The sequence below is a fragment of the Aedes albopictus genome, chromosome 1 (assembly GCF_035046485.1).
Source record: "Aedes albopictus strain Foshan chromosome 1, AalbF5, whole genome shotgun sequence".
Classification (NCBI taxonomy): Eukaryota; Metazoa; Arthropoda; class Insecta; order Diptera; family Culicidae; genus Aedes; species Aedes albopictus.
Window position 1 is genome coordinate 27,187,733 of NC_085136.1, and position 25,351 is coordinate 27,213,083.

Genomic DNA, 25,351 nt, shown 5'->3' on the forward strand with positions numbered 1-25,351 from the left:
GATTCGAACAGAATCCCGCTTCGGGATTCGAACAGAATCCCGCTTCGGGATTCGAACAGAATCCCGCTTCGGGATTCGAACAGAATCCCGCTTCGGGATTCGAACAGAATCCCGCTTCGGGATTCGAACAGAATCCCGCTTCGGGATTCGAACAGAATCCCGCTTCGGGATTCGAACAGAATCCCGCTTCGGGATTCGAACAGAATCCCGCTTCGGGATTCGAACAGAATCCCGCTTCGGGATTCGAACAGAATCCCGCTTCGGGATTCGAACAGAATCCCGCTTCGGGATTCGAACAGAATCCCGCTTCGGGATTCGAACAGAATCCCGCTTCGGGATTCGAACAGAATCCCGCTTCGGGATTCGAACAGAATCCCGCTTCGGGATTCGAACAGAATCCCGCTTCGGGATTCGAACAGAATCCCGCTTCGGGATTCGAACAGAATCCCGCTTCGGGATTCGAACAGAATCCCGCTTCGGGATTCGAACCAGAATCCCCTGCCAGATTCGAACCAGAATCCCCTGCGGGACTCGAACCAGAATCTCCTGCGGGATTCGAACCAGAATCCCGCTTCGGGATTCGAACCAGAATCCCGCTTCGGGATTCGAACCAGAATCCCGCTTCGGGATTCGAACCAGAATCCCGCTTCGGGATTCGAACCAGAATCCCGCTTCGGGATTCGAACCAGAATCCCGCTTCGGGATTCGAACAGAATCCCGCTTCGGGATTCGAACAGAATCCCGCTTCGGGATTCGAACCAGAATCCCGCTTCGGGATTCGAACAGAATCCCGCTTCGGGATTCGAACAGAATCCCGCTTCGGGATTCGAACAGAATCCCGCTTCGGGATTCGAACAGAATCCCGCTTCAGGATTCGAACAGAATCCCGCTTCGGGATTCGAACAGAATCCCGCTTCGGGATTCGAACAGAATCCCGCTTCGGGATTCGAACAGAATCCCGCTTCGGGATTCGAACAGAATCCCGCTTCGGGATTCGAACAGAATCCCGCTTCGGGATTCGAAGAGAATCCCGCTTCGGGATTCGAACCAGAATCCCCTGCCAGATTCGAACCAGAATCCCCTGCGGGACTCGAACCAGAATCTCCTGCGGGATTCGAACCAGAATCCCGCTTCGGGATTCGAACCAGAATCCCGCTTCGGGATTCGAACCAGAATCCCGCTTCGGGATTCGAACCAGAATCCCGCTTCGGGATTCGAACCAGAATCCCGCTTCGGGATTCGAACAGAATCCCCTGCGGGATTTGAACCAGAATCCCCTGCGGGATTCGAACAGAATCCCGCTTCGGGATTCGAACAGAATCTTGCTTCGGGATTCGAACAGAATCCCGCTTCGGGATTCGAACAGAATCCCGCTTCGGGATTCGAACAGAATCCCGCTTCGGGATTCGAACAGAATCCCGCTTCGGGATTCGAACAGAATCCCGCTTCGGGATTCGAACAGAATCCCGCTTCGGGATTCGAACAGAATCCCGCTTCGGGATTCGAACAGAATCCCGCTTCGGGATTCGAACAGAATCCCGCTTCGGGATTCGAACAGAATCCCGCTTCGGGATTCGAACAGAATCCCGCTTCGGGATTCGAACAGAATCCCGCTTCGGGATTCGAACAGAATCCCGCTTCGGGATTCGAACAGAATCCCGCTTCGGGATTCGAACAGAATCCCGCTTCGGGATTCGAACAGAATCCCGCTTCGGGATTCGAACAGAATCCCGCTTCGGGATTCGAACAGAATCCCGCTTCGGGATTCGAACAGAATCCCGCTTCGGGATTCGAACAGAATCCCGCTTCGGGATTCGAACAGAATCCCGCTTCGGGATTCGAACAAAATCCCGCTTCGGGATTCGAACAGAATCCCGCTTCGGGATTCGAACAGAATCCCGCTTCGGGATTCGAACAGAATCCCGCTTCGGGATTCGAACAGAATCCCGCTTCGGGATTCGAACAGAATCCCGCTTCGGGATTCGAACAGAATCCCGCTTCGGGATTCGAACAGAATCCCGCTTCGGGATTCGAACAGAATCCCGCTTCGGGATTCGAACAGAATCCCGCTTCGGGATTCGAACAGAATCCCGCTTCGGGATTCGAACAGAATCCCGCTTCGGGATTCGAACAGAATCCCGCTTCGGGATTCGAACAGAATCCCGCTTCGGGATTCGAACAGAATCCCGCTTCGGGATTCGAACAGAATCCCGCTTCGGGATTCGAACAGAATCCCGCTTCGGGATTCGAACAGAATCCCGCTTCGGGATTCGAACAGAATCCCGCTTCGGGATTCGAACAGAATCCCGCTTCGGGATTCGACCAGAATCCCCTACGGGATTCGACCAGAATCCCGTGCGGGATTCGACCAGAATCCCGTGCGGGATTCGACCAGAATCCCGTGCGGGATTCGACCAGAATCCCGTGCGGGATTCGACCAGAATTCCGTGCGGGATTCGACCAGAATCCCGTGTGGGATTCGACCAGAATCCCGTGCGGGATTCGACCAGAATCCCGTGCGGGATTCGACCAGAATCCCGTGCGGGATTCGACCAGAATCCCGTGCGGGATTCGACCAGAATCCCTTGCGGGATTCGACCAGAATCCCGTGCGGGATTCGACCAGAATCCCCTACGGGATTCGACCAGAATCCCGTGCGGGATTCGACCAGAATCCCGTGCGGGATTCGACCAGAATCCCGTGCGGGATTCGACCAGAATTCCGTGCGGGATTCGACCAGAATCCCGTGTGGGATTCGACCAGAATCCCGTGCGGGATTCGACCAGAATCCCGTGCGGGATTCGACCAGAATCCCGTGCGGGATTCGACCAGAATCCCGTGCGGGATTCGACCAGAATCCCTTGCGGGATTCGACCAGAATCCCGTGCGGGATTCGACCAGAATCCCGTGCGGGATTCGACCAGAATCCCGTGCGGGATTCGACCAGAATCCCCTGCGGGATTCGACCAGAATCCCCTGCGGGATTCGAACAGAATCCCCTGCGGGATTCGACCAGAATCCCCTGCGGGATTCGACCAGAATCCCGCTTCGGGATTCGACCAGAATCCCGCTTCGGGATTCGACCAGAATCCCGCTTCGGGATTCGACCAGAATCCCGCTTCGGGATTCGACCAGAATCCCGCTTCGGGATTCGACCAGAATCCCGCTTCGGGATTCGACCAGAATCCCGCTTCGGGATTCGACAGAATCCCGCTTCGGGGTTCGACCAGAATCCCGCTTCGGGATTCGACCAGAATCCCGCTTCGGGATTCGACCAGAATCCCGCTTCGGGATTCGACCAGAATCCCGCTTCGGGATTCGACCAGAATCCTGCTTCGGGATTCGACCAGAATCCCGCTTCGGAATTCGAACAGAATCCCGTTCGGGGTTTAGTTCGGATTCATTCAGTAGTTCTTTTGGAATTGTCACAGGATTAACTTCTGAGAATCCTAAAACGGATCCATCTGGAATTTCTCCAGGAGTTTTTTCCAGGATTTCTCTAGAAGATTCTTCCAGGATTCCTTCAGAGATTCCTCCCGGAATTTCTTTGCGAGTGTCTTTCAAGATTCTTTTAAGAGTTCTGGCAATTCTCCAGAAATTCTTTCCGGCATTCTTCTAGGAGTTATTTCCGAGATTCCTCAAGAGCTTCCTTCAGGTTCCACTTCGTGGGTTTGATATGTCCCCAGAAGTTGTTTGGAATGTCTGTTTCTAGAACGTCTTCAGAAGCTTTTTTTTTCTGGGATTCGCAGATGAAATTGAGATGATGATAATAGAAATGGGGATCAGAGATGAGAAATGGTGATGATGATGATTTTGATTATGATAAGCGATGAAAGATGATGATGATAATGATCAGCGATGAGACATGAGAGATGAGAGTCGATAGATAAGTGATGAGAGATATGATATAATAGATGAGAAGTCAGATGTGAGAAATGAGAGATTGAAATGAGAGATGAGAGATGACAGATGGGAGATGGGAGATGATAGATGAGATTCGAGAGTTGAGAGATAAAAAATAAGAGATGGGAAATGCGGTATGAGAATTGAGAGATAAGAGATAATAAATAAGGGATGAGAGATGGTGATGATAATGACGTTGGTAATTATGAGAGTTGAAACATGAGAGATGGAAGATGAGAGGCGGAGGATGAGAGATGATTATTTTTTTCGAAAAATTGCAAAACACTTTTTGTAAAGTTATCCTAAAAGATGAACATTATTTCAAATTTTATTGCTGACTGCACCCCAAATTGGACTGACACAATAGTGTGCACACACCTTCAAAGTGTGATTACAGCGCAGGGATACGTCGGATCGAATTGAGGTCTTCGGTGCACTTATTCCTTGTAAATGGAGGAATAAGTGCCCCGAAGACGTCGAGACGATCCGAGGCAAATGTGCACTTTTATCACACTTTTTAGGCGTTCCATAAAAAGTGTGATAGTCCAATTTAGGATGTAGTCTGCAATATTAGGTTTCGTTCGTTTCGAGTACCGAGGCTCTATAAAAATGTAACAAAAACAATCTACTTGAATTCAGGGATGTTTTCGATCACCTGGCAATCGTTTGACTCATTTGTCCATAACTCAGTTCAGAAACCTAATATTGGAATGCGGTATTCGGCAAAGTTGTAGATTAGTGTTTTTCCCACAATTATCACCAAGAACGCCATATTCTAACTTTTATATATGCGGCGCTAGAGCGCTAGTACCACCTACTCATACTAAACGATCAAAAAATCCGATCGTTTAGTATGAGTAGCTGGTACTAACACTTCTACGACGTAAATATCAGAGTTAGAATATGGCGTCCTTGGTGATAATTGTAGGAAAAACACTAATCTTCAACTTTGCCGAACACAACATTCCAATACAGGGCTTTTGAACTGAGTTATGAACAAATGAGTCGAACGATTGCCAAGTGATCGAAAACATCCTTGCTTGAATTCTTTTGAAAATATATAGTTTTCAATCAGAACAAAATGTTTAAGTAGCTGCATCAAACCAATCACACCAACTGGAAAGAAATCCCTCGCAAAGAGAATTCGTTCCAACAACTTATAGCGCGGTCATCCCGATCCGCTTAAAAACCTCATAGCGCGGTCATTCCGATCCGCTTCCACAACTGATAGCGCGGTCTTCCCGATCCGCTTCCAGCAACTCATTACGCGGTTATCTCGAACCGCTTCCAGGAACTCATAGCACGGTCATCCCGACCCGCTTCCAGCAACTCATAGCGAAGTCATCCCGATCCGCTTAAAAAACTCATAGCGCGGGTGTCCCGATTCGCTTTAAACATTTCATTGGTCGGTCATCTCGATCCGCTTCCAGGAACTCATAGCACGGTCATCCCGATCCGCTTAAACTCATAGTGCGGTCGTTCCGATCCGCTTCCAAAACTCATAGCGTGGTCTTCCCGACCCGCTTCGAGCAACTCATAGCGCGGTCATCCTGATCCGCTTTCAACAACTGATAGTGCGGTCATCCCGATCCGCTTCCAATAATTCGTTGCCTTTTGTCAATCCAACAATCTCGGCAGCGAGATTATCCCAATCTATTTTGAATAATGTGTTCTCAATCGCTTGTGGGGAATTCCAAGTCCAATATTCCTCTTCAATCGATGGAGGAAATGATATAGGGCGATTCGCATTTCAAATGTTTGTACCTTTCTTGACGCGCAGGAAATACTTTGTCTAAATCGCTCAAGAAGACATTTTTCTCGATCGCAGTATGCAATAACGCCAGCGGGGCAGACTGTCAACACAACAATACACTCTAAACTACTTTTATCTAAATTTTCAAAGGGAAATGCTCATTGGGTAATTTTTTTTTACCCAATCCAAGGCCTTTCATGAAAGGAACTCTTGAAGGAGTCCCAGAGTAACTTCTGGAGGAATTTCAGAAAGAGCTCCTCAAAAAATCTCAGGAGAAGGATTCCTCAAAAGGACGATTCCCAGAAGGAACTTCTTGGGGATTCTCCGGAAGAAACTTCCAGAGGAATGACAGAAGGAACTCATTGACGAATCCCAGATTGAACTCCTGTGGGCGGACTCCTTTTCTTCGTTCTTTTCATCGAAAAATTTGTGCGTCGGAATTTAGCCACTGATCAATCTCAGAAGAAAAAAAAATGCAGAATGAATCCCAGAAACCCTTCCCCTGGAGAGAACTCAAAAGGTATCCTGGATTGTAGGAATCCTGAAATGAACTCCTTGAGGAATCCCTTAAGAAACTCCTATTGGAATTCTTGAAGAAATTTATGAAGAAATCACAGAAGGAACTCCTGGAGGAATCGCGAAAGAAATTCCTCAAGCAACCTCGGAAATAATTCCTGGAGGATTTCCGTAACTCTTGGAGAAATCCCGGTAGACATTCCTAGAGAAATCTTAGAAGGAATCTCTGATAGAATTTTATGAAGAGTTTCAGGAGAAATTCCAAAAAGAATTCTTGGGGGAATACCAGAAGAAACCCTCTCAACAATCCTATAAGATTTCTTTAACTCGTGGAAAAATCATAGAGAGAACTTCTAAATGAATCCTGAATAAACACTAGGAAGCATCTCAGAAGGAGCTTCTTAGATTCTAGAAGGAACTAATTCCAGGAGGAAACCCGGAAAGAGCTGCTGTAGAAATTCCAGATGGAACCTTTTTAGAAATTTCAGAAGAATTTCCTGGAAGAATCTCAGAGGGATCCTCCAAAGGAATTCTAAATTGACCCCTGAGGAATCCCATGACAAAAAGAACTTCGAGAGAAACCCCGATCCGCTTCCTCAACTCATAGCGCGGTCATTCCGATCCGCTTGCAGCAACTCATTGCGCGGTCATCTCGATCCACTTCCTAAACTCATAACGCGGTCATTCCGATCCACTTCCAGGAACTCCCAGCAAGGTCATCCCGATCCGCTTCGGACAACTCATAGCGCGGTCATCCCGACCCGCATCCAGCAACTCATAGCGAGGTCATCCTCATCTGCTTTCAGCAACTCATAGTGCGGTCATGCCGATCCCTGGAAAGTCAACGAAATTTCTCTGAAAGTCTGAATTGTAAACAACAAGGGCACGTCAAACGTCAAAAGATTTAGAAAAATTTACCTTAGCAACCGCTAAAGCGCTGTTTGCAGATCAGAAGGAATTTCTCAGCCTATCTTGATGCATGGGAAATTCCTTGCCTGAATCGCTCAAGAAACCGGTTTTTCTTCGATCGCAGTACGCAGTAGCGAAGAAATGACAGTTCAAATGGCAGTCACCGAAGAAAGTTTCTGTCAGGAAACACTCAAGAAGTTTCTTGAGCGATTCCTTTCGAACTCGAAACTGCGCTTAAGTCATAAAAACTCCGAAATTCGATATTTAAGTCCAGTTTCCTGTTCAAAAGGAATCGCTGAAAACATTTTGACCGATTTCTGAAATTTTCTACCAGGCACTGGATTTCTCGGGCGTTTCAGGCAAGGAATTTCCCATGCATCCAAATAGGCCGAGAAATTCCTTCTGAACTTTCTTAATCGATAAAGCTCAAACATTTTTACGTCACTCTACATAAATTTAATCTACACCCATTCAGAATTATCATTATTGTCAATTGAATTACGGATTCTCTAACATATTGGTCCCCATAATGCGTGCCATATGGTTCACCAGTCGTCTAGCACTACGGCATTGAATAAAATCCGAAGATCATTGACTGACTCGACTGACTCACACAGATCACTCGCACAAACAATTTGCCAATCAGTCCATCTCGACGCGTCCGTGCTCAAGTCACCGCATACAGCCGAGAAATCGAATCATCTGCGTAGGTGTCATTCCCCTGCACTCCTCTCTCAACCTGCGAGTTCGTCGATCGTAGTAGGTACCTACGTTCGTATCCGTTGATCTCAGCAGATCACCGGGCTAAGTAGTAGGTGTAACCTTGGCAACGCCCTCAGCCTACTGCCTACCGGTGCGCGAGTTTTCTCGCTAAAAGCCGTCTGACTCAAGTGGTTCTGTTTATTCTTTGACGCCGACGTAATCGTTTTGACTGACCACAGCAACAGCAACAGCAGCAGCAGTGTAGTAACAGTAACAAGTCGCTCGCACAACAAAATCGTGTTTTTTTTTTATTTTTTCGCTGACAAACACCTCCCAAATGTATCCACTTACCTACCTGATGTGTCTGACCCCGCGTGCCGTCGTCGCGTCACTCTGTCATCGCCGTTTGTTTGCATTCCAGCAGAGCTGCCCACTTTGATTCAGCTGACGACGCTGCATAACCTCACCTACAACCTGACCCACGTGCAGCTGGACATTTACGGCAAGTACATACACAGTCAGTCAGTGAAGTGCGATGATACTTCCGTTCGAGGGACATCTCATGGCATCATCATCATCCATGGCTTACTGCGGTCTGTGACTGCGTTGCTTCATTTCATCCACCAACTGGCTTACCTACTTTGTTTGCGTTGCGGCGGCAGCAAGCCTACGACGAGGGGAATTTGTTCGAAAGTGCTGATAAATGGCTTTATTTTTGTCTAGCAGTTGTTGGTAGATTTTGGGACCTTCTTTTGTTGTGTCGCACCCTTGCTTTTTCAACCGTTTCAGAGTTTACCGCAGCAACCGCACGACAAAGTCGCAGCAATCATATCATGGTGTCGTATGGGCAACGTTGACGTTTTTGGTGATCGCTCACGTCGAAGTAGGCGTGTTTTTTAAAAGAGAACTCCGTTCAAATGTGTAAAAGAGGCATTTGTGATCCCGCAATTTCAGCTGACATTTATTTTTTATAATTTTATTTTATCTTCATTTTCCAACATTTCATCCGGCTTTTCTGAAACAAAGCTGGGAACACTGTTCCCACAGATGTTTATTGAGCTATGATTCTTGTTTTATAAATGATATATTATTGTATCATATTTTATTGTATTTTTAGTCTGGTCTATCACTTTTCAACTAGAACCATTAATTTTGCATCCTTTATGGATATTTTCACTCCCTTGCCGCATCTGTTATGACATTTTTACGGCTGTTCCATTTTGACGCTGCGACATCTATCGGTCATAATTTATTCCCAAAAAAACACGCCCATCATATCGCCTTATTATTCCACGCTCACCAGTAGATAGATAGCCCGAATCATCATTTATCAGCGCACAATATGAATGAATACACAACACACCCGCCATAATGTAGAGCATCCGTAAACCATAAAAGGAAACCCGTCAAAAACCCAAAACCAAAATCTGTCACTTTTATTTAAATGCGGCGTGCACACTTCCCTCTTCTTGTTCTTCTCCCTCGCATCTCCGGCGATCATCAGGTCTGGATCAGTGTTTCCTCTCGCTGAAAGGTGCGTTGACAAACGATTCCCATCACATCGTAGCGTAGCAATCGTAGATAGACATTTTGGTAGAAGCTCACCACACCCGTTTCCATAGTGACGCGACACGCGTCTCGAAACACGACTCAAACAAGCTTTGCACAAATTCCTCCACTTGAAGCGTGCGTGGCCGGAAGGAATAGTTTGCAGGCTATTTTTCGGAATGGGCCTTTTCATTTGACGTCTTAAATCAGCTGATTGTTCGGGCGTTTGACAGTTCTTCTATGAAGATGACACGTTCTTGTTAGCAGCTGTTGTTCAAGCTTTGTAAACAAATGCATGCACGGATCTGTCACATGAAAAGGCCTATTTTGTAGATTCGCACACTTTTGCTTAGTTTGTTACTGACTTTTTCATGAGTGTTGTGTTAAGCCAGTGAGGCCAGAACGTCAATCTATTCTTCTTTTTGTAATTCTTCTGTCAGAGATTCTACACTGAGGCAAAAACACTTAGGATTTTCATAAGTTGTAATTTATGAATGGAAGATTTTTCTGTTTCATTACGCACGTATTTATTTTATAGCTTTTGTGCTTGGGTTTCATACCTACAGCTTATGATTGCCATAAGCGGCATGGTTGTGAAAAAAATCATAATTGAAAACTATGAAAATCGTTACAGTAAGGGTATGGATTCCATTTAGCTGCTGCTTGGACAAACACACATTACTCAAAGAACTGTTTTCGGAACTGAAGGACATAAAAAGTCAAATTGCCTTCATTTCCTAATTTCAAGAACTCTCCGCCCAAATCAATAACAAATCAGGGATTACGTAAGTAAACACGATCGGTCGTTCTTAATCGATCTAAACGATTTAATAAAAGTGACATGAAGCACATTTGACGGTCATTTTTTGACACAAAATGTTAGTCATTTATGCAAACTTAAATGAAGAAACAGTCGAACATGCTCCTTTTGTCCTTTTATTTGAAATTTTCGATCAAGAAAAATCGATTATTTTACTTACTGGGTAATTCCAAGATGTCATGCCATGCTTCAGAATAGAATTAATTCATCGATAATCATTAAAATTGGAATACGAATATTATTTTATTTGCGCCATGAAATTCATAATTAACAATATCGATTGCCATAAGTATTAGTAGTTGAATTCAATAAGAGAAAACACACGATAATCATAGTTTTTATTCGATGATATTCATAAGCGAAAAGTTATGATTTTGTTAAGGGGCAGGGTATTGAATTTTTCCCTCTTAATCATAAGTGAAATGTATGGCTTTCAACAATAATCGTAGTGTCGCCAAATCATAAGGAATTTTTACGTTCTTCCTAAGTTTTTTTGCCTCAGTGTACTTGTTTTCTTTTCTTTGATTCCCACTTCAAGAATCGTATCAGAGATTCCCATGGTAAGTCTTTTCAGATATTACTGCTTGGAATTCTTCCAAAATTTTCCAAGAGAAACCCTGTCAGAGATTTTTATTTGGCTTCCTACCAGAGATTCCCACCTGGATTCCTGTCTGGAATTATCGCTTGGTATCTTGTCAGGGTTTCTCACATGTACATACTTAGTTTTATTTCTCGAGCTCGGCTATGCAAATCTCGGTTTCGGAATTTTAAAAGAGACTCAGCTAACAAGACGGTAGGTTGCTAGGTAACAAGGCTTGTTATACTGATTCTCGGCATTTATAAAACAGTAAGCTGACTACTCGGCTGTGCAAATCTAGGCATTTGAAAACCGAGATTCGGCGTTCTAAATTAAGTGTGTACACAATTCTGTCACGAAGCGAAAACAATTATCAGCGATTTTCAATTGAACGATTCCTACACTTCAAAATATCTCAGCAAAGATCGAATACGAATCAATCATCAAGATGTTATATGTAGATGAACAATTCCGCTTACGCTTTTACTTCGAGTATTTTTTTTTGGAGATTGTGAAGATCAGTAGAGCTAAGTACTCCCTAGTAATATTTAAAGTCAATTATTATTATTATAGCTTTATTATAGAGACTTTCAGCCCGAGGCTGGTTCGTCTCTAACATTTAAAGTCAAATATATTCTTCAGAACCATCATAAAACCAAACTGTGTGGGTGTGAAATAGCCCTTATATCAAAGTGTATACTTTGCTGAACATTCTGCATTCACGCCTGTCATGAGCGCACGGCGACGGCATACGAAACCATCAAAGTAGGCAACACCAGTCCTCGTTCGTCGACTGCCGGCTATGTAAGACGTGCCACTGGGTGGTTCTTTCGAGTGGATATTTCGTGTCACACACAAACATTAAAGTGTTTTTAACCACGAACTGCAAGAACTTTCTCTACAAATTCTTGGTGAGATGCAAAACAGACACCTCTGAAAACCGTTGGCAGATTTCTTGCAGAATGATCGACACCTTGTTGGTAAAAATCCCATTTGCAGGGATGGGAAATGTCACCGAATTTCATGGAAAAAATGTCATGACATTTTCCAATTTCTTTCATTTCCTGTGTACATTTTCGTTTCGGAGCATTACCAATCTATAATGCACATTACTATTGCAAAGGTAATGACATCTTTAATAAAGATGTTTTAACTGGGGGCAGTGAAATTTGTAAATATCAAAATGATATTCTCATGACATTTCCCATTCTTGCTGAGAGGTTTCCCCACCAGTAGTGTTTCTTAGTGGATTCCTGGTGACAACTTTAATGTGTTTGCAATGGGAGTGTTCTTTCAAAATTTTTAGGTAAAAATAAATAACAATAACAATAATAATGGGAGTGTTGGCAGAGTATTTTCAAGATTCGTGGATGATCGGCCAGATCGTAAGCCAATCCTTGGGGAAAATATTGGTTTCTGTGAATTCATAACAAAAAAGACATGGGAGACTTTTGGCAAATTCATGGCAATTTAATCACAGACAAACAGACGTAACTCTTAGAGGAAATTCATCAACAAGTTTTGTCCGGTGTCTTTTTCATGAGCACACTGCCACCTGTTGGCAGAACCGCGCGAGACACTGTCTCGGCCATGATGGATTTTGATTTGACGTTTGTCTAACACGCACATTACCTACACAAATCGCCTGTAACTTTCGTTTGCACCATTCAGCAACGTGTACACTGCGGCAAACGTCAAAGCGATCGAACACTAGCGCCTCTGGTGGAAGGATCGCGGCAATCAAATGAAATTCGAATTGATCGTTAAATGCATGTGCCAAGCCGTTTTGAAGAGTGTTACGTCTGTTTGTCTGGGATTTAATGATGATCCCTTGTCAAGTTACTAGAAGCTCTAAAAATGGCTTTTAGCAAAATGTCCTGTCAAATCCCCGAGTCATATCCGCTATACTGAGAAAAGTTGCACAATCAATCACGATTACTGTATCTACCTGCCAACTGATATTAGTGGGAACATTGAAAGTTTTATCGCATATACGTATGACGGAGGGACAGTTTTCATCGTATGATACGATCTGACGTATCTGACGTATCTGATGAAGTCGTATAAGAATATGAATCAACTTATATACCTACACAGCTAGTCGCGTTCGGTAATTTTTACCGAAATCTCAACTGCTGAGCGTTCGGTGATGGTTTTTTACCGAAATTCTGTAAAAATTACCAAATTTCGGTAAAATGTTATCGTTTATCTGTCAAATGTTAACGAAGTTCGGTAAACGTCACCGAATTTCTCCGGTAGAAAACTTAAAGGTTGAAATTTCGGTAAAATATTACCGAAGTCGGTGATTTTTTCTAGGTGTGTATAGCACGCACATGACTTACTCGCATAATCTCGTCAAGGATGGGAACACTCACTTGCAAAGAGTTACATTCACTTGTTATTTTCTCAGCTCAGAAGCGTGCAATCATAAAACGATGTATGGACGACTTTTGTATTGTGGTTTTGTCGAAAAGTTTGCCGAATGGAGTAGGGGTCGCACACGCATAACAAAGTCGGGACAGAGCTGTGAAAGCGACTCTCCACGAGGTGAGTGTAATTTACATTCACCTCGTGGAGAGTTGCCTTCGGAGCTCCATCACAACTTCGGTATGTGTGTGTGACCCCTACGCTATTCGGCAAACTTTTAGACAAAACTACAATATAAAAATCGTTCATACATCGTTTTATGATTGCACGCTTCGAAGTTGAGAAAATAGCAAGTGAGTGTAACTCTTTGCAAGTGAGTGTTCCCATCCCTGAACCAACTCGTAGAATCATACATACAAACTCGCATCGGCGAGAACTGCCGAACGCACCAACACTGAGATCATTGAGAATGTCATGACAATGAATCCGCCTATTTCATCAGCAGAGTTAAGTACAAAGTGCGTCTCGTCCAGGTCATCCAAACTGTCCTGGAGTTAAGTCCATGAAATCTACAGCCGCCATAGTAGTTATTTTCGCTATGATCCGTAGCATCTCACATTTTCAAGTATGATCAATGGCTTCCTTGGAAGTGTACGAACTAGTCCTAAAATCTTTTGGGCAACTCAAGGCATCCAAACTATTCCGAAGAGCAGAACTTTAGATCTGCACTTGTAAATGTGATCGATCATATCCGCAATACAGAGTATCATTGCGCAATCAACTGAAATCACTGGACCTACTTATAAGCTAGTAGATATGGCCATAGACTTTTGGTGCGTTCAAGTTCGTCCCCAAACTGTCCTGGAGATGAGTCCATAGTAGTTATTCTCGCTATAAACTGTAACTCAGTTATAATCTATGAACCCCTTGGAATTGTACGAACTATTTTAAAATTCTTTTGGGATATTCTAGACTATCCAAACCATTCCTGAAAAGCAGAATATCAGATCTACACTTATAACAGTAGCATTTTTGCTCTGCACTATGTAATTATACGTAACCAACCATGTTCACTTGGTATTTTTGAAGAACAATATACGTTGTTATATATTTTTAGGATACTCTGTGACATTCGAACTGTTGTGGTGTTGATATACAACTAAACGGGATACATGAATTTCTTAAAATCTCAGAGGCCATTCCAAGATTCAATTGGGTTCCACCAGGTCATCGAATCTTCCATGGAGTTCAGAACATATCATCTAGAAGCGACAGGAGCCTCTTCTGCAGCACTGAACAATGTTAAACATTGAGCCATGTTTGCTGCCTTTCAGGCATTGTTCTGCATTTCTAAATATTCTGCGTTGTCCGAACTCGCCTGGAATTCAGTTCTTGAAATCTACAAACATAGCAGTAACCGGGTTTGCTATGAACAGTAATGTTACACAACCGACGGGGTTACACGAGTCTCTTGGAATCTTAAGAGCCATTCCAAGATACGTTTGAGATATTTCAGGGCCACCAAACTTCCCTTGATCTAAGAAATTGAAGTCCACGCTTTCCATTACTTCCCTAGATCCAGGAACTCCACGTCTACGGTTGTAACATTACTGTTTTCCGTTTCATACAGAAGCCCTCCATAATCTCAACCATGTTCACTGAATAGTTCTAGATCAAAAGACACGGTTAGCAACGATGTGCAAGAACAAACTCACCAAATCATACGAATTCGAGAAACTCTCGAGTCGAAACTTCGTTTTGCCTTGGTACCAGACATCCAGCAGCGATATCGCCGAAGAACATACCGGAAATGAAGATGAACTCTGCCATGGCGCCCTGACAGGAATAAGACAAACAAAACAACGCGGAACAAAGAAAACGCGTCCGGTCGCGCGCACAGCCTGCTATCTGAATATCTAAAAAACATCTGTTGGTATGCTTGCTAGATACTTCAACGTCTCTATGAGCGCGCTCGAGCGGGATGGGCGAAACAAGCTCGACGTCAGATCGCTTGAGCTCTGTTACAGCCCGAGCTTGATCGGATCGCACTTCGACAGATCTGGCATCTCTGCTCAATGTCATGTATATGTCTCTCAGGCCCGGTCCATCGTATAGGTTTGCCTGTATTTCTCACTTAAAAGATGTAAACCAATCGATCAGCTGAAAACGATGTAATGTCTGACAGAGAACAAACTTTGTTCGTAGCTTCGCAAATATGACGTCACCTTCGGTCAATTTCGTGCGCCTTTCATTTGAAGGCGTTGAATGCATCTTTCCTCGTAAATCTGTTTCGTGGACCATTGTACAGTGGCACAGCCGAAAACTAAATGCTTGGTGACACTAGCCGCACGACCACGAAGCCACTTGGAAATACTCTAGACATGTGTAGGCCAAATGACTTGTGTGGGAATTTGGCTGATGGTTCCCGATGAGAATCGCCTCGCGCAGCGATTCGATACACTACTGCAATACGTCCGACGTGGTCGAACGCTGACAGAAGGAAGAGGAAGAGTCGTGGCCTGCTATGATCTCGTCTGCAGCTGTCAGTCGATCGCGTAGGCGTTACCCCGGGTGGGCAATGTGCGTGCGTTACAAGTGCGTTATCAATATTGTTTGTTGACATATTGAAAGACGAGACTCTAAACTAACGAGCCTGGATAAAACTGGTACACACGAGACACTTAAATATAAACATACTGAGAGATGATCATTGTCAGACCTATACCACACAACTTCCATCTACGAAAACATGGACCTGCAACTTGTTCTCGCACTTATCGAGGTTATTGTCCACATAAAGACGGAGAATGATGACTTCAGCTGCTCGTAGATGCTTTGAAATTCTTGGCGTTCGTTATATATTGGACACAGCTAGGTGAATAAGGCGCCGGTCGGGGCATACCGATACAATCGAAAGTTTCCTTTGAATGCCGGAAGCGATGCTGTGAAGTAATTGAAACGCAACGAGCTTCTCCGAATAGGTACGTCTACTATATTTGGCGACTCGAGGTTGAATAATCTGACATTAAATCGAATGACCCTATTCTACAAACCATAGCCTACATCTATAATCTCCTACAGCTAGTCCTTCAAAAATGTAACTGTCCGATACAGTGTCACGGGTATGATCCAGAACAATAATCCTCTGCTCGCTATCGACCCGTTCAAATCAAGGTTCGAATTCAGGCGCTATCGACGAAGACCGCTTTGCTGTACTACTTTCATTCTTCTTCTTACGACCATCGACTTTAACCAGCTGCATTTTCCTACCCTCGCATGTGCACACTGTGCACTACACAGTGTTGAAAGTATTCTGCTAGCCGGTTAACGGGCGTCACAGTTCATTTTCGGTGCAGACGCATCCAAGATACCGGTTGTAGCCATTGGCAACGTCGAGCTAGGCGCTAGGTTTCTAACGTTTTAAGCGATCCAGATCTTGCCGTAAATCTTCTATCTTTGAGTCGCATATGCAAGAAAGGCTATCGTGTCAATTTTACGAAAAAATCTTGTTTGACCAAACAAGAGTCTACGGGAAAAGTCTCCAGTCTGGATGTTTGGCACTGGCGTTTGGGACATCTTAACGCGGAAAGCGTATAGCGACTACCTAGCTGCGTGGTTGTCGACATAGGGGACATTTCGAATTGGTCGCTGCCACTCTGCGTTCCTTGCATGGAAACGAAGCATCAGAGGTTATCGTTCGTTGATGTGAGTAGGACGACATTCGCATACTGCCTGAAGTCTCAAGAAGGATGGGGTCGAGGCGTTCAAAGAGTTCAAGGCTCACTTTGATACCCAGACCGGAAAGAACTTGAGGTGCGTGCGAACTGACAACGGCCGCGAGTATGTCGGTAAGTATTTCGTGGAAATATTGAAATCAAACAACATCCGTCACCAAACAACGGTGCATCAGAATCCAGAGCAAAACGAGTTGTCCGAGCGATTCATGAGCAAGCGAGACGGTCGATGTTTGATGGTGTGTTGAATAAACCTGAATAAACTATTTCGGACGGAAGGAGCTTCGATGGCAGTCCACCTGATCAACCGGTCGCCGGCGAAGGGCATCCCCACTACCCCTTTCGAGAAGTTTACGTGAAGGAAACCGCACCTGTCGAATCTATTGGTCTTCGGAGCAAGATCAATGACTCACGTACCGAAGGTTAATCATGTGAAATGGGACCACAAGTCAGAACCATGTATCCTGATCGGCTATTCGGAGCATTCCAAAGCCTACTGCATGTTCAACCCGAAGAATCGTCAAAGCTGCGAAAGTCGAGATGTGATGATACTGAATGAGCTACCAACAGTGGAGGTTACGGTAGAAGAAGAGACCAATTCGACCGCCGAACCGATGAATTTTACAAGAGTTGATCAGCAAGGGATCAAGGATGTCGGTCAAGATATCACCGTGCTCGGAGAGCAACAGGGCGTAGCAGAGTTCGAAGAAGATTCCTGTAGCGAGCGTATAGAGAGAGAGATCTCTCGACGGAATGCATTTCACAGCTAATCAAAGAATCTTGATACGCTGCAGGAAGCGCTCAACCGAAACCGATGGATTGCGGCGATGGAGTCGGAACTGGATGTATTGAGCGCTAGCGAGGCGACGGGACGCAAAGCTGTGATGAACAACAAGGTCAAATCCAATCTGGACGGTACCTTCAAGCGCTACAAGGCGCAGACATCAGCCACGCCGTGTGCTCGTATAAGGATTTCTTCAAGAACTTTTTCAAGAATTTTTACAGTTTTTGCCATTTTTTAAATTAAATGTTAGATAATTCATCCAAAAAAATTTTCCGAGGAAAATTTTTCGAAAAATTCCAGGAATTTTCAAAACAAAAATCCTGGAATTCTTCCAAGAAGTCTTCCTTAAGAAACGTTAGTGATTCGTCAATTATTTCAAACATTGGTCAACAAATTCTTTCAAAGATTCTTCTGGAAATTCATGCAAAGTCTTCTCAGCCAAAGTTATTTCAGGAATTATTCCAGGAAATCTTTTAGGAATTCGCGTGGTAATTCTTCCAAAAAATCGTCCAAATTCATATAAAGAATCCTCCAGAAGTTTCTTCGTTGGTCCATTAAGGAATTTTCCAAAGTTTTCTTCAATAATTAGGAGGATTTCTGCAGGAAACTCCGAAACAGTAATTCTCCAAGAATTCTCCAGTAATTCTCCAAGAAAATTCTCCAAGAATTCTAGGATTGTTTCAATAACTTTTCAAATAATTCCCTAGAAGTTCATCCTGAGATTTCGCCAAGACTTTTCAGGTTTTCTTACAAGGGTTATTCCAGTATTCCTTAAAATGATCTCTACATGTATTCCCTCAAAGATTTCTCCAGAATTTCCAAGTTTTTTTCAGATGTTATTTCAAAGATTCTTTGAGGCAATATTTTCATGAAATCCAGGAGTTCTTGCAAGAATTTCTGAAGAAATTCTTCCAATGTTTTCCGCAACAATTCTTTCAAAGATTTTTTTCAGAAATTCCTTCGAGGATAGCTTTCGATAATTTTCCCATCATACCTCTGGGATTTTGTTTGTAGAATTTTATGAAATTCTCCCAAGGATTTCTCCGGAAATGGTTTCAGGATTTTCTGTATTAGTTACTGGAGAAATTCATAGTAAAAATTCCATGAAGTGTCCTTGGATGAACTCATGGACGGGTTTTCGAATCCCTTCCTGTGGGGATTCTTGATTGAAGTATTAGATAGATTCTTCAAAAGAATCGGTGGAGGATTTTCAGGATAAATATTTGAAGGTTTTCCTGGCGTTATTTCTGAAGATAATACTGGAGGAATGCTGGAAGAAACTCCTAGAAGACTCCCCAATAGAATTCTTGGATAAATCCTTGGATGAACTTTTGAGAAAACGCTTGGATGGAGCTTCGAAAGAAACAATTGGAGCAATTCCTGGAGGAATCCTTGGAGAAATTTCAGGAGCAATTATTGCCATAGGAGAAATTCTTGGAGAAATTCATTAAAGATTTCTTGGAAGGAATGCTGCAATAGCTACTGAATGAAGAAATCCACAAGTATCTCTTGAAGTAATTTTTGGGAAAGTTCCAGGAATAGTTTCTTCCTTCTTCAAAAGATTTGAATTCCTGTTGGAATTGCTAAATAATTTCCGAAAAAATCTTGGTTATAGTACTTGGAGAAATCCTTAAAAGAATTCTTCAAAGAATTTCTGGAATATTGAAAAGTTTTTTGAAAGGTTTTTTTGCGGCAATCCTTGAAAACATCCTGGAGAAATCTTTGGAATAATTTCTGGTGAAGTATTTTAAGTTTTCCTCGAAGAATTTGCGAAGGAGTTTTTGAAGATTTTTCCAAAGATTTCTGGAAGAATTCCCGGATTCCTTCAAAGAACTTCAGAAGAAACCATTTCGAGAATTTCAGGGGAATTCTTGAAAAAAAAAACTCCTAGGAAAGTCTCTAGAAGCATACTGAAAGGATGCTTGGGGAGGATTCCTCTAAAAAATCTTGAAGATTTCCTAGGAGGTGTCTAAGGATAAATCCCAAATTATGGTTTTGGAATAATTCTTGGAGGAATCTTTGAAGAAATTCTACAGGGATTTCTGGAAGAAATTCTGGAGTAATTATTTAAGAAACTTGAAGAATTGACTTATAAACTTGAAGTTTTTGAAAGAAAATTGCGTTTAATTAACAAATTGAGAGATAAATTTGTGGAAAAAATACCACTCTCCTTGGTGGGATTTGAAACCACGACTCCGTATCGCTAGTCTGGCGCTTTAACAAACTTAGCCACAGAACAAGTTACAAAATCTGCGGGATAGAATGTCAAACTGGATCTTTGGAGAAGTTCCTGGAGGAATCCAATAAGAATTTCCTTTAAAAAAAGAAGGTCTGAAAAAAAATTTATATAGGGAAAAAATCGTTAGGATTCCGCAAAAAAAAATGTTGGGAGCTTTTTTGGAAAATTCTTTGGAAGATTCCCAAAACCATTCGCTGATAAATTTATAGATGGATACTTGAGAAAATTCAAAAAAAAAATCTTACACGAATTGGAGGAATTTGCGGAGAAAATCCTTGGACAATAATTGAAGAAATACTTAGATAAAATGTAGGAGGAATCTTCAAATAAATTGCTTGGAGAAATTCCTGAAACTAATTCGCAGAGAAGCTTCTGGGAGAATCATTAAAAAAATCCTTAGAAATATCAAAAAAAGTTGGGCATAAATCTGAAGAAATCCTTGCAGAAATTTATGAAGGAAGACTTGGAAAAAATACTAGAGATGCTCCAGCAGAAATCCTTGGAGTAATTGCTGGAAGAATTCTGCAGGGTATTTATAGAATTTTTACTAGGTGAAATTTTGGGAAAAAATCTGAAAATAAAATGCTGGAGAAAATCTTATGAGAGTATCCTGGAGGAATGCTTGGAGGAATTCCTAAAGGATTTTAAGGACGAATTTCTGGAGAAGTCCTTAAGAAACTCCCAAAAACTCACAGAGGAACTCTTAGAAAGATAGCTCGAGAAACTCTTACGAAAATTGTGTTATTGCAAAAAGAATTTCTAGCAATTTTTTGAGAAAATTTCTAGGGAAATTCCCAAAAGAATTTCTGCGGCAGTCCTGGAATACCTTATGTGAAATGCCGGACGAACATCGGGAAAAAAATCCGGAGAAACTTCGAAGCTTTTTCGCCGAAAAATTTCTAGAGAGATACTTGAGGGAATTTATCCCAAATTCTTACACGAATTGGAGGAATTTACGGAGAAAATCCTTGATGAATTTGTAGAGCAATCCTTGGACAATAATTGAAGAAATACTTAGCCAAATGTAGGAGGAATCCTCTAAGAATTTGTTTCGAGAATTTGCCGAAAGAATCGTCAGAGAATTTTCTGGGAGAAGCATTGGAAAAACTATTTTACAAATATTAAAAAGGGTTGGGCAATATTCTGAAGAAATCCTTGCAGAAATTCATGAAACAAAGCCTTGGAGGAATCACTATAGGAAATCTTTGGAATAATTGCTGCAGGAATTCGGCCATGAGTTTATGAAATTCAAAAAAATGGCGTTGGTGAATTTTGGGAAAAAATCTAAAAATAAAATGCTGGAGAAAATTTTATGAGAATATCCTGTAGGAATGCTTGGAATAATTCCTAAAATGTTTCTAGGACGAATTCCTAAAGTAGTCATTTAAAAACTCCCAAAATTTCTCAGAGGAACTCCTAGAAGAATTGCCGATAGAACTGTTAGAAAAATAACTCGAAAAAGTCTTGAGAAAATTGTGCTATTGCAGAAAGAGTTTCTAGCAAATTTTTGAGAAAATTTCTAGGGACATTCCCAAAAGAATTTCTGGGCCAGTCGTGGAATACCTTATGTGAAATGCCGGACGAGCATCGGGAAGAATTTCCGGCGAAACTTCGAAGCTTTTTCGGAAAAAATCCTTGGAAGGATTCCTAAAGGAATTTGCCGAAAAATTTCTAGTGGGATACTTGAGGGAATTCATTCAAAATTTTTACACGAATTGGAGGAATTCGCGGTGGAAATCCTTGATGAATTTGTAGAGCAATCCTTGCACAATAATTAATTGAAGAAATACTTAAGATAAATTGTTGAAGGAACCCTCGTAACAAACTCTGGAGGAAACTTCAAAGACAAATTCCTGAAGTAATCCGTAGAGAATTTTCTGGGAGAATCATTGCAAAAATTCTTTTAGAAATATCAAAAGGAGTTGAGCAAAATCCCGAAGAAATCTTTGCAGAAGTTCATCCTTGGAATAACTTCTAGAAGAATTCGGCAAGGAATTTATAGAATTTGCCCTTGGTGAAATTTAGAGAAAAAAAATCTGAAAATCTTATGAGAATATCCTGGAGAAATGCTTGGAGGAATTCCTCAAGGGTTTTCTAGGACAAATTCCTGCAATATTCCTCAAAGAACTCCTAGAAATTATCGAAGGAACTTCAAGAAGTATTGCTGAAAGAACTATAAGAAAAATAACTTGAGAAACGCTGGAGAACATTGTGATAATTCAGGGAATGTTTCTGGCAAACCTCTGAGAATTTTGAGAATTCTTGAAGCAATTCTGGAATACCTTCCGGAGGAATTACTGTGTGAAATGGCCGACGAACATCGGAGAGAATTTCGGGAGAAACTCCTGGAAGAATTTTAACAAGAACACCTTGGAGCTTCTGAAGATATTCCAGAGAAATTCGTTTAAAAATTTTCTGAACAACGCCTTGATAAATAACTAGAATAATTGCTGAAAAATTATCAGAACCACTTCTGGCATAACTTAATGAGGAACTTCTGGAAGAATTCTTCGAGGAGCTTCTAGAAAATCTCCCAGTGGAACATCTGGAAGAATTCTTGGGGCAACGTTCTGATGGATTCCCAGGGGAATTCCTACACAATTCTCAATGAAATTTCTTGAAGAATTTCCGGAAGCAGTCTAGAATGAACCTCTCAAGGAACTCGCGAAAGAACTTCTGAATGAACTCTCGGTGGAAATTGTAGAAAAATCCCCTGAAAAACTTTTGGAAGAATGATCATATTATTAGAGCTAATAGAATTTGCAGTGGAACTTTTGAAAAAAATCTCAGAGAAACTTCTGGAAGAATTCCCGGAGAGACTTATGAAAGAATTAACGGGGGGAAATTCTCGGAGGATTTTCAGGATCTCCATTAGACTTCTTAAAGGGCTCTCACAACTTTTCTGCAAGATTTCTTCGGGGAGCTTCTGGAGGAAGCCCCGCACAAACTCGAAACAGTATTCCCGGTAGCACTTCCAGAAAAAAAAATCCCAAAAGAACTGTTGGTAGAATTTTCTGAAGAACTTCTGCAAAAACTCCCGGAAGATTTCCTGGAAAACATCTCTGGAGAAATTTCCTGAAGAGGTTTCTGAAAGGATTTCCCATGGGATTTCCAGAATAAATGTCAAATCATGGAAGAAATATCTGGAAAATTTATTGGACGAGCTCGCGGAAGAACTTTCCGACGAAATCCAGGAAGATTTCCAAGAATAACTTCCGGAGGAATTCTTGAATGAATTCCAGGGCGAACCACTGGAACAGTCTTTTTTTGAGAAAATTTTAAATGGAGGTAAAGAAAAATCGTGAAAACCTAAGGTAATAAATGGACAGCACCCATGGGTATTTTAACGCTGTCTCTCAAGGTGTACAATGTTAACAAGGTAGGCTACTCCCGCAACATCTTTCAAAGTAAACATGTGTCGCTATTCTTATCGTGCGCGGTGACTCTCTTGATTGCACGAGGTAGGCGATTCATTTATTCTCTTACACTCGTTCGAATCAGCGATATGAATTATGTCATTTGCGGAATAGAATTCCTTGTGTGCTCATATCTTTGCAGTCTCCTTGAACAGTGAACATACAAAGAGTCAAACGAAATATGCTAGACGTCAGATTGTTAGAACGCTGCCTGTCAGAATCCGAACATAATCGGATTGCACTTCGGCAAATCTGGCATCGCTGCCGTGAAACTGACCATAGTATGAAGACCATCATCCGTATCGCAGTAGGCCGGCTGGCCGGCCACTCAAAGTCCAAATTTGAGTGTTATTTGGTAAAATAACACTCGAAGTAACCGCCGCCTTGGATTTGCGGATGCAGATTGCGCACACTCTCTCGCTCGATTCGGATTCGCATTTCAATATTTATTGAATAATAAATACTGGAAGCTGAGCAGGAGGGTAAACTGAGCAGGAAGAAAAATCACTGCCGCAGCGCGAAAAAGTGTAACAAACGATGACGGCTCAACACGGTCCTGGTCGGTGGGCAATTGGAACCGGTCCTAGGGGGACCGGGTCCGATTTGAACTAGCTGCCAGCCAGCAGATACAACAGATGACGAGATCGATCGTTTGTTTTCTCTTTCCGAGTTTTATGTTTGCACAGCTTCCCAGCTCTAACGGCCTCCACCTCCGTGTTTACCTTCGTCCGCTTTGATCGTAGTGACCGGGGAATTGAGAGTGCGTAGGCAGCTGAACGAGACACGGAGAAAGGACGGTCAATTGAATTTGAATTGTCAAGTTGCGTCAATCAGTGTCATAAATATAGAGTATCGAGTAGAAGAGTGATCGTTTCGGTTGACAAGTTGAAGATGGATTGGTGTCGTTGCGGAAGCAATGGCAGATGCAAATTTTAGATGGACTGAGATGAGACTGAGTGGGCAAAAGTGCAATGAATATTCATGGCGAATGGCAAAGATAATTGTCAGTTTCAAGAATTTCTACTTTGTCGAGTTCAAAGCCCTTGTATTTCATTAGTTTTTAGAAATTATATCATTCTTTATTACGAAATCCATAATTATCCTTGAGTAATTTTGTTTTACAGTGTAAATTTGACAGATCTCCATACACAGAGACAAATCCGAACATATTTTTTGTTTATGTTACTAAACTTTTTCTAGCACAAAAGTAGAGTTTCAATTGCTTTTCAGATAAAAGTCTTTCACCAACACTGAAACAACACTTTCTGTAAATAAGCTTCATTAGTACCGCAAGTAGTGCGCTCCTTCATCAAACCAACACCACCGGTCAATTAGCCATTCGAATTCCTCATTTTACAGCCAATCAATTAGAGTTACTGTTCAGCGCCGCCAACTTTGTCGAAACACACTTCCATAACAGACAGACAGACAGACACAGAAACACTTTCAGAAACTAACAGCCTGCTGATTTTTATCCCCTCAAAACACTGAAAATTTTACTGCACTTCAAATTACACCGTGCCGCAGTTACATCCAAAATTGCTCAATCGCTTCTTTTTTCTCTCTCTTCTGATCCCCCTCGGGCTCTCTCCTCTATTTTAGGAAACTCGTTCAACGACAAACACGAACAGGTTGACACCAAATCGAACCAATGGTTCGGCGCAACGGTGGCCAGTGCCGGCGTGGACGGACCTCTGGTGGTAAGTACCCAAGAATAATAGAAATAACAACCCATGCATAGTCAAGTCATCAAAGTTGGCCTAGGCTAGGATTGTTGCGCCGAGCGCAGCCAGAGGGATTGAACGAACAGTTCTGCGGTTTTGTGGTTTCGCATGGTTGATGGCCATTTCAACTGTACACCTTCGTCGAACGGTGGAGTGATTATGACGATGGGTCCTGACTGAATTCGATGCCGCCGCCACTAATTTGCGGTAGCACTGTTGAACTGGATTCATTTGAGGTTAGGTGACCTGTTTCTAGCGATGAGTCTTTTTGCTCGTTGCGTGAAAGTAACTCGTGCGCTGTGTTGTTTCATTTAAGGGTGTAGGGGAAATTCTCCGGAATTTCCGGGGGAAATTCTCCG

At 42.6% G+C, this 25,351-nt stretch overlaps 1 protein-coding gene across 11 annotated transcripts in view; it reads left to right on the forward strand.

Annotated features, from left to right (window-relative positions):
- The window catches only part of LOC109428417 (integrin alpha-PS2), a 242,324-nt gene that overhangs the window by 85,780 nt on the left and 131,193 nt on the right, over window positions 1-25,351 (forward strand). For 10 of the 11 annotated variants that reach the window (XM_029855629.2, XM_019704152.3, XM_062844257.1 and 7 more), the window contains exon 4: window positions 24,871-24,968. In XM_029855629.2, coding sequence (XP_029711489.2) covers window positions 24,871-24,968 — 98 coding nt within the window. Of the gene's footprint in view, window positions 1-9,196; window positions 9,318-24,870; window positions 24,969-25,351 lie in introns of those variants that run through there. The other variant, XM_062844258.1, reaches the window with a different exon arrangement.